This window comes from Myotis davidii, unplaced genomic scaffold (assembly GCF_000327345.1).
Source record: "Myotis davidii unplaced genomic scaffold, ASM32734v1 scaffold104, whole genome shotgun sequence".
NCBI classification, from domain to species: domain Eukaryota; kingdom Metazoa; phylum Chordata; class Mammalia; order Chiroptera; family Vespertilionidae; genus Myotis; species Myotis davidii.
In genome coordinates, this window is record NW_006296625.1 from 5,310,900 (window position 1) to 5,321,625 (window position 10,726).

Genomic DNA, 10,726 nt, shown 5'->3' on the forward strand with positions numbered 1-10,726 from the left:
GGTCAAAACGACAATTCTTTTAGAACAAAATTCGTATCGTTCCTCACTCAGGTACTAGGAATGCAAGCTGCCATCCTCTTGGTCCTTGCTGTATTGCCAGAAAGGGACTGGGAATGGTGGATAGACTAAAACAACGCAACTTTCTTATTGAAATTTAGCAGCTTCTTTCTTTATTCAACATTCCCCTGGTAGTTTCTCATGAGAAAAAGTTGATTCTGACAGCTTAGTGGAGGGCTGGAGTTTTGAAATTCTCTATTCCACAATTTTTGGTGGCATAACTCCTCCAGCAATCTTAACATATCCTATCTAATAAAGAGGGAATATGCTAATTGACTCCCCTGCCCTCAAAGATGGCAGCACCCACAGCCAATAAGGAGAAAATATGCTAATTGACTGCCCTATCCTCAAAGATGGCAGCTCCCACAGCCAAAAGGAGGGAATATGCTAATTGAGTGCCATGCCCTCAAAGATGGCACTCACAGCCATAAGATGGCGGTGCCCAGTCCCCTCAGCACCGTTGGGGCAGTGGGCCCGGCTGCTCGGTGCACCTTCCCCCAGAATCCCCCAGTCCCTTCAGGCCCCCAGCTGCCCAGGGCCGCCCAAGGTGCAGGTGACCAGGGCCGGCAGAGGCTTGCGCTGCTGGCAGTGGCAGCAGCAGAGGTGGGGGTGTCGCCTTCCTGAACCCCAGGTTGCCTCCTGCCCCTGAGGGCTCCCAGACTGTGAGAGGGGGCAGGCCTGGCTAAGGCACCCCTCCCCCCCTCCAGTGCATGAATTTTCATGCACCGGGTCTCTAGTTAAATTATAAAGACCTACCCTCTCAAATGCTCTTTGGTCTTCACTTCTTACTGGTTCACTTATTGAATTAACATTTCTTAGATGGCCACTAGAAAAGCACAAAGTTTATTACTTTTTATTAGTAATTAACACATTTCAACTTACCTCACAATTTATAGTTTGTTGCAACAAAAGCATCCGAACTCCTTTTTCTAAGGATTCAGATCTCCCACTTATTACAATCAGGTTATGGTCACAAGACACAGCTTATCTGGAAGCTATGCATTAAATGGCCTATTTTCTTTAGGGACTAAATAGAAAAGCCAAGAGTGAGTTGGGGATACAGAGGACAACAAACAAATAATCAATCATAGGCTTTTTGGATGGAATTGGACTCTGCAGATTATCTAAGCAATGTTTTTGACTTTATAGATGAGGAAAGTAAACTCAATGAGATGATTCAATTCTAAGCCCAGTTCATTCCACTGCACTGTGCTGCCAACATGCCTTGCTAGCTAGGCAGAAAGCTGCCTCGTTGAATCCTTTCCATTATTCTTTTCCTAAACAAAACCAAAAAAGTTATCACCATGTGGTAAACGTGTGAAGTGTGGAAAGTTTACAAATCCAAGGAACAGAACGTTTTGTGTTTTAAATGTTTTTTAATAATGAGGAAACTTAGCCTAGAACATAAAATTGATGTCAATACAAGAGAGAAAAAGTGGTTGTTGAAAATGAATTTTTCTTGATTGGTTCTGCTAAGTATATACTATATATTAGTAACAGCATACTGTAGGAAGAAAAAGTACCTAGAAATATTTTACCTACTTTCCTTAACTTAAATTTTATACAGTTATTTAAACAAAATTTCTTATACAGAAATGACCAATAGCACAAAAAGTACAAACCATCCTCTCATGTGCTTAATCTGTCACTTATTATACCTTTATATTTTCCTTATATTAAAATTGGGATTCTTAGGAAGGCAAGAAATATGTATGCCAATCTAAACAATTCCTAGGAAAACAGCAATCGCTTTAGAAATCTCATTTTGTATAGTTGCTTAATAAGAAAAACGTTCCATCATTCCTCTATTTAATTTTTTCCCTTAAATTTCACTTCATACTTTTAATAAAATACTTATGCAAACTGTTCCTTTTAAATATTTCTTACAAAAATATATGAAGTTATCACCCAGTAACAGGTCAATAAGATTATTTCATTAAGTGTACACACTAAAAGGCAAATGACTTATCTTTAACCTTGTTATTTTAGAATTAAATTACATTGCAGTACTCACAATCCTTTGACTGACTGGCTAGTAATTTTAACTTTTTGATACTTAGGGCATTGGAAAATTTAATGTATCACCATTTATATAAAAGCTTCTTTGGTATAGTGCCTGTTGAAATTATGTACTTCATGTGTTAACAAATAAACAAAAAAGAATAATAAAGAAATCATGAGGCTCTACAAAATAGTTTAGAAAAACAAGTTTTCTATTTATTTAAAAATAAGTTTATAGTTACTACATTGCAGGGACAGGAATTGTTACACATACATTCTAGTATAAAAGGATTCAAAGAATTATGCATCAAAACTAACACAGAAAGTGTCCACATAACAGTAAAGAAAGGTCCAATCAATATGTACAAAAAGAAAGGGTACTGCTATTCTGGTGTGAGACTGCCATTTATAACATGATACTCCAGGTTGCAGGAAGGAAAAAAACCCAAACCTCAATAAAGGTAAATAATTAATTTGTCTTTAAATTCTGTTACTTATTACATACAACAGATTTGCTTGTGTTTAACATTGTTTTCTGTACAAAATAAGCATAATTTTAATTTGAAAATGTGTCAGTTTCAACTTTAACCCTCTAGGTCAGTTACTTTTTAAAAACTGAACTACATTCTACAAGTCTAAATATCGTGTGACAGCATTTAACAGTTTTCTAGAAAATCTTTAATAAGACCCCATGTCTTACAGTTTTAATATGGTCCAAAAATGTAACTTTGTATTTTGTCTCAATTTATATTTATCGTGATGGATCAACACGCACAATCTTAAAAGTAACGAGCATATGTGTACATCTGAATCATATATGTGTACTATATATCATCTCAAACCTATTTTTTTAGTTCCGTAAATGAAGTAACTCATAGCCACCCACTATATGTATTTGGTTTGTGCCATATAAGATTAATTTCCTGATGATTTTATCTGCATTAAAAAATATTTCAACACAGAGCTATCAAAAGTAAAAATAAGTATGTATTTATAACTTGTGATATTTTCTAATCATTTTACTGCAGCATGTACAAAGTTTATCTGTGGAACATCCAAAGTGGTACTTTCAGGTTTCTGACTTAATTTGACCTTGTCTTGGGTACTGTAGTTGGTACAAAATGACTTCATTTGAAGTGACTAGCACAGCATAATTAAGAACAAAAATAGTTTCTTAGTAAAGTAATATTTGGTTCAAATCACTTGGAGATTTGGGGAACTGAGGAGAAGTTTAAGGAGAAAAGAGAGGAAAAGGTATTTTTTTTCCCAATTTTAACAGCAAAGTAAATTCTCAACTAAATATAACTAAACCACTTCTCAAACTATTATGTAAAAACTACTTTCTAAGTATGGGGTAATTCACAGAACATAAAAGTACTTCCCCCATTATAACTTTTAATATCATGTATTTCCTGCATCTAAGAACACTTACAGCCCTTTAAATAAGTGTCTTGGTCCTTTCAAGCCTACTCAAAAGTAAGTTTTAAGTAAACAAAAACATCCATTTAGGTTTCATTCATTGGAACACTGAAAATAAAATTGCTTATAGTTGACATCTGAGAGATATGTTGGTATGTATAAAATGGAATGCTAGAATTAAACACTATTAATTGGATGAACTAATTTATATTATAAATCATATTTTAAAACATGTAAATGTTGCTAATATCACAAAAAATTGTTTTTTGAATACTTGGTAAAATGTCAAATTGTAATCTACTGAACTGCAGATCAGGGACAATTCCAGGTGTTAACACATACATGCCACATGAGGATCGTTTTGATCAGTGTATCTTATGTAATCCATTTCCGTGATACTAAATTAGCCAAATTCATGTCTCAGATGTGACCCAATCAAGCTCACAAATATTCTGTATAGATTTTCTAATTAAATTTAGGGGGGATGAGTTTTGTGATGTCTTCAAACTGTGAAGCTGTGCAATAATAAAAACAATGGAAACAAGAGCAACAAATCTTTGAGTATAGAAATGTATTTAGAAAACGGTCCAATGCCGTAATAGCAAATAGCAAAATATAAAATTTTAAAAATATATAAATTTTAATGAAGTATTTATCAGTTGCCCAGTTGTGAGACTGTAATTAGACTGAATGTTTAAAATGTTCATTTGTACATTTTACAACTGTTTAAGCTTTGATTGGAATTTGAGAATGTTGGGGTGAAGGGAGAATATTAGGGCTAGGTACTTAAAAATACACAAATTGATTTACAATTCCCATTCATGTAACAGGTTATACAGTATTTCTGAAATTTTCAGTAAACTTGAGTTTTTTTATTGCTCACCTAAGACAACTGCCAACATTTCCTTTTGCTTATAAACAATACATACAAGGAGTCACTGTCTCAAAGAAGGTATTTTCCAAGTGGTCAAACAAAACAAAAATATGGTGATGACCTAAATTTCTCAGTTCAACTTCTGCAATGTATACAAGCTAAATTATAAAGATATAAAATCTAAATACATCTGGTATTACTAATACATTTTTAAGTGTTTTAATTACAAATAATCTCATCCAAGTAATTTTTGCTTTACTAAGAAACCAGTGTCTAATAATGTCCAAATAAGGGTCATAAATATACAGTGTCTTTAGAACAGGAGTAACACAGTTACTTGCTGCAGGTAAAATGGTAAATACTCATTTCTTTGCTCAAGAATTAGAACTAATCCATACACTGCACTAGAGCATATTCCACTCTAAGACTGTGTACGTGCTTCCTTTATTTATCTGTACACACTTTAAAACTGTACACATATTTTTTACAAAAATGGATTTATAGTCTATTATTATTTTTTCTAATACAATGCAGATAACATCAGGAAATAACATGTATCAAATAGATTGCCTTCAAAAGCAACAAATTACTTTAATGGCAAATTTCAAACATATAAACTATTACTGTGAAACTGAAAGACTCATTTTACTATACAACCAAGCCATCCATTTCTGAATTATGAAGAGTTTAGCTACTGAATTTTAATTAGATAGTAAATATATTTGTTAGAAAAAAATAAATATACAAAAAATCTGAAAAATTTGAAATTTTTCAACTGCAAAATCACAGCAACCCAGTTAAGATCTGGAAAATGGTTTACTTAATTTCACAGGATTTCTGTACAAATTTAGTTATAAATGATTTAAAAAGCCCAAATGCATTTCTTTCGATTCTTCTTCAAGACAATTAAATGATAGCTAACATTTATCCCTACCAGAAATAAGTAAAGAAATTATGTAATGTATTTTGTTGAGGTTCAATTAAAAACTTTATTTTTCCTCATCAGGGTCATGCTGATACATATTTTCCCATCCTCACTTAAATAAAAAAAATGTAGTATCTGAATATTTTGGTTACATTTTTGTACCATACCAGTCCTCAGAAAATACTACATTCTTTCAACTTCTTAAAAAATGGACAATAATTTTTAAACAATAGAAATGGTATTTATGTTGGTTTTTAAGGTATAAAATAAGTAACTGTACCATAAACAAATAAATAACTGCTTTCCTTTTCCATAGCAGTACATATAGCAATACATTCTCCTAAGTCATATAATTATCATTTACAATAGACAACTTAATTTTACTAATGATGCAAAAAAAGAATAGAATACAAGGCACAATCATTAAATGGAATTTTTTCTTTAGGGTGTATATTGACATACCAGCGTGATAAGGATACCGTAAAAAGTGCAGAAAAAACACAATGTGCAATGATACCACTGTATAAAACATGATTGCATAAAAAGTGATTTGGCCTATTTTAACTTTTAATAATTGAATGAAAATAACCAATCTTCCCCTTAAAATTAAACTCTAAAGTATGACATTTTAAAATTATTTTTATTCTACCACTATCTAAAAAATCCTGAAGAAAAGAATTTATGTCTGGGTAATAGCATATAAGTATGTGTTTGTATATATATTTAATTATACCCATTTATCAATATATACACATACACACACACACACATTTCTTTGCAAGTATTTTAGCCTATTAGCTATGTCTAAAGTTTAGAAATGACATTAATCCAGATCAATAAGTAAACATCAAATCCCATACCTTTTTCCTGTATTTTCCTTGAATCCTTTAACCACTTAAACATTTTCTCTAAAACATCTCTGTCAAAGGACCCACCAGTGCATTACTTTCTACTATTAGTACCAAAAAAAGATGCATCTCAGCATAACTCTTTAATAACGCGCTCTTTAGAATAATATACAGCCTTTCCAATACTGAAAAGTATATGCTGTTCTGACAGTCAAAAACAGGCTTTCCACTGCACTGATTCTCACTCTTTGGCACAATAAACAGAGATCAAGTGATTGATATAAGAATCAAGGTCTGAAAAATTAGACAGTCAAATGTTTTCCAATGTGGATATGTTTCCTTTTCATCAGTACATTTTCACTTATGTTTGGCAGAAATGGAATACAGCAAAAGCATCCTCTAGAATCTTTGTAGATGAACATTGTAGAATCAAAATTAAACTCTGTAGGGTATCAAATTGTGGGAATTTTATATTTATCTTTAGAAGAAACACATTAATTAATTTACTGCTGCTCTGGTAACGTATGTCTTCCTAAGGGGCATGACGTCTGTATCAATAGAAATGTACCTGGCTTGGTAAAAAATAATTCATTTTAACATGAAATGCTCTATCACTAGGAATATTATGCTCCTTAAAAATGTAGAACTGTCTCTTCCAGAAATAAACAGGGAATTTATTATAGGTACTCAATTTTGTGGTGGTGTTTTTTTCGAATAGTGAATGAAATGAATGTTGAAATGCGTAACTACCTAAGGGTAATAAATAGCAAACATTTAAAATATATATGTATATATTTATATATATATTCATTTAAAGAAGTGAAGTATCTTATAAGTTTACCTTTTTTTTTGCAAATCAAATCATAATATTCCCTAAACCACCACAGCAGCAAGGAAACAGAAGCCTTAGTTCTACGTATTCCTTAATTGTACCTGCTTTATGATTTTGAAGTAAAATAGTTTGGTACAAGTTACCAACCAATTAAATTAGCTTTTGCTTTTTCAGTCAATTTTCGGACTCGTCCTCTGCTAGAAGTTCCAAAAGTCAAAGAGGTGTCTTCAAACAACAGCTGCCTTTGCTCCTCTTCAGAGTCATCCTCATTATAGAAAGCTGTCCTTCGACCTTGGTTTCTAGTTCTCATGTGGGGTTCAGAGCCTTTAAGTTCCCCAAACTCTTCTTCCTTATCCACAGGATCATCTGTCTTTTTCCGGTTACTTCTCCTTAGCATTTTAACACTTGTAGGAACTATGAGACCTGAGTCTAGTTTTTGTGTTATCTTCCTTTTGGGTTTTCTGCCTCCACGACTCTTTTTCTGTAACAAATCCTCCTTTACAGTATTAGTTTCAGGAAGACAATTGCATGTTGAAGAAGGAGCTACTTCATCTCTGATAGGGTGTATATTATTTTGCTCAGCATTTTCTGGCTTTGCATATTGTAGCTTTTTGGGTTTTCTACCTCTTTTCTTGTGTATAAGTTCACCACTATTGGTATTAATTTCTACCTTAGGTTTCCTTCCAGGTCCCCTCTTCACAAGCTTAGATGGCTGCCCTCCATGGCCATTTACTTGAATGCTTCCTGGTACAAGAGCATTGTTCTTACGATCTGTAAAAAAAGGGAACATCACCACATTTAATATATGGAATTGCTTTTTTATTTGACCCTCCAACTCATAAGTAAGTCCATTACTATATTTACATGTAATGACATAATCCTGATTACTTTTTTTACTAACATAAGAAAAATCAACAAAAGGTTAACAGTTTAATGATATTATTTACAGGCACACCTTATTTTATTGTACTTCGCTTCATTGTGCTTCACAGATACTGCTTTTTAAAAAACGAACAAATTGAAGGTCTGTGGCAACTCTGCAACCAAGTCTATCAGCATCATTTTCCAATATGCTCAGATGATTGCTAGCATTTTTAAATCAATAAAGTATTTTAACAATAAGGTATGTACATTATTTTCTTTAGCTACTGTACACTTAACAGAGTACAGTATAGTGTAAACATCACTTATATGCATTAGGAAACCAAAAAGTTTGTGTTACTTGCTCTATTGCTATATTAGCTTTATTGAGGTAGTTTGGAACTGAACCTGCAATATCTTCAACGTATGCCTGGTATGTGTGCCACCATTATCATGATTAAAATGCCAATGTAACAATCTCTACTATATAGGTCATCATGCTTTATTAAAATATAAAAGAAAATTTGGGACATCAAATTCTAAATATGTAGGATCTGGAGATCATGATGCACTGTTTTTCTGTGGTAAAAAAAAAAAAGTCTATACCCTTTTAGATGAAGAAAACAAAAAGATGACATACATGCACTACCACTAACTTTTTTCTTCCAAAATTCTGGAGTTTGTTTTTTTTTTTTTTTGGATGTGGTACATGATCTGCAATACAATATTTTAAAGGAAATCCATAAAAGGATGGAAACTGCTTTTAAAGAGAATGCTTTTTCGTAACAGTATTTTTTGGTCATGGGTTGGAGTTTTATTTCCTAAATATTTAAAAAAAAAAAAAAAAAACCACCATCAAGAGACTCACAAAAGGTCAGAGCCAATAGCAAAGGGAGGAGACAAAGCCTTCATTTCCTGACCCTCAAAGTACAAATGATCTTCTTTAGATTGGTGGTTTTCTATAACGATGGGGGAAGATATGTGTGCACACATAAAACAGTTGAGCATTTACTAACAAACATTTACACTTAAACTGCCTGAGAATTCTGTCTATCTCTTCCATTTGTTTTCCATTAAAACTACTGACAAGGGTTCTAAATATCCAGTCCGCATGCCCCCTACAAAAGTTCTACTGACTGGACTCAGGAACTCCATCACTCCTTGAAATGGTCCAAATTTTGAGTGAATATGCCTATGTGAAAATTCTGGGGGAAGGACTTCAGGTTTCATCAACTTCACAAGGCAATATATAAACCTAATAAAAGGTTAAGAACTAACACAGTTCTCTTAAAAACGAGTTCAAGAGCTCAAAAAAAGAAAGCGAAAAAGCACTGATCTAGATCTGTGCTAGTAGTTACTAACCATGTGGCTACTGAGCACCTGAAATGTACCTATAACACCGAGGAACTGAATTTTTAATTAAATTTAAATTTGAAAATGAAAGCAGGATACATTTGAAATACTGATTATATGTTGAAATGATAATATTTTGGATATAATAGACTAAAAATTTTATTTAAATGGATAATTTCACCTGTTTGTTGTTACTTGAGGTAGCTACTAGAAAATTTTAAATTACGTATTTGGCTTATATTTTTACTAGACAGCACTGTTCTTAATTCTAGTAGTTAATTCAGGTGTCAATATTTATGCAATAGGTCATCATTAATGAGTTATTTAAAGCTAATTGTATTTCTATATTGTACTGGTACTCTTATGTATTTGTAATACTCAAAAATTATAAATCAAATTGACTAATGAACCTCCCCTATTGTAATACTAGTACAAATTCACTATATACATTTTATTTCACTGGGATTCAGAAGTGACAGAAGCAAGGCCAATATACTATTTAAAACTTTTAATTCAGTTCAGAAAGGAAGAAATGGTAAAACATTCGTATACAAAGTCATTTGCTTATTTTATTCAAAGACTTACTGTCCACTATATATTAAGTTGAGGTGATTTAAAAATGAATAATAAAACACAAGAATTCAGAGTCAAATGGAGATAGATACATGTAAAAACGACTAATTCTATGAACAGTTTAAGGGCCACTGAAGTCAATGAACGGGGTATTCTGGGAACACAAAGAAGTACTTGATTTTGCCTAAAGAACCCAGGAGAAGGCTTCCTGGAGAATATTGCACTTTAAAGTAAGACTTATAAAGGTAGCACGAAACCATTAAACTAGAAGGAAAAAAGACACTCCACAGGAAGAAAAGGACAATATTCAGGGACTTCCAAGTAGGTTAGGAAATAGCTGGGAAATTGGGAAATAAAGGGGGGAAAGCAAATAAGAAAGCTGAATGTTAGGCAACAGCCAAGTAATGAAGAATCCTATCTAGTAAAGAGGTAATATGCAAACTGACCATCACCCTAACACACAACATGGCCGCCCCCATGTGGACACAAGATGGCCTGCAGGGGAGGGCAGTTGGGAGGGACCAGGCCTGCAGGGGAGGGCATTTGGGGGTGACCAGGCCAGTAGGGGAGCAGTTAGAGGTAGATCAGGCTGGCAGGGGAGTGGTTAGGGGGTGATCAGGCTGGCAGGCAGAAGCAGTTAGGGGCAATCTGGCAGGCAGGGAGGCGAGCAGTTGGGAGCCAGCAGTCCTGGATTGTGAGAGGAATGTCCAACTGCCTGACTAAATGGGCAATTGGACATCCCTTGAGGGATCCCAGATTGGAGAAGGGCACAAGCCAGGCTGAGGGACCCCCCAGAGTAATTTATATTCATCAAATATTTCTGCTAGTCTTATATATTAAAAACCTAATATGCTAAGTGTCCGGTCATCCAGTCGGCCATTCAACCAATCAAAGCGTAATATGCTAATGATATGCTAAGGCCACTCAACAGCTCGCTATGACGTGCACTGACCACCAGGGGGCAGTTGACCAGTTGACCAGTC

At 33.8% G+C, this 10,726-nt stretch overlaps 1 protein-coding gene across 1 annotated transcript in view; it reads right to left on the reverse strand.

The window, feature by feature from the left end:
* Positions 1-2,249: 2,249 nt before the first annotated feature.
* PHIP (pleckstrin homology domain interacting protein) overlaps positions 2,250-10,726 on the reverse strand; it is a 167,658-nt gene continuing 159,181 nt past the window's right edge. The window contains exon 39 of the mRNA XM_006772207.2: positions 2,250-7,727. Within this exon, the coding sequence (XP_006772270.1) occupies positions 7,096-7,727 (632 nt within the window). The 3' untranslated portion in view covers positions 2,250-7,095. The remainder of the gene's footprint in view (positions 7,728-10,726) is intronic.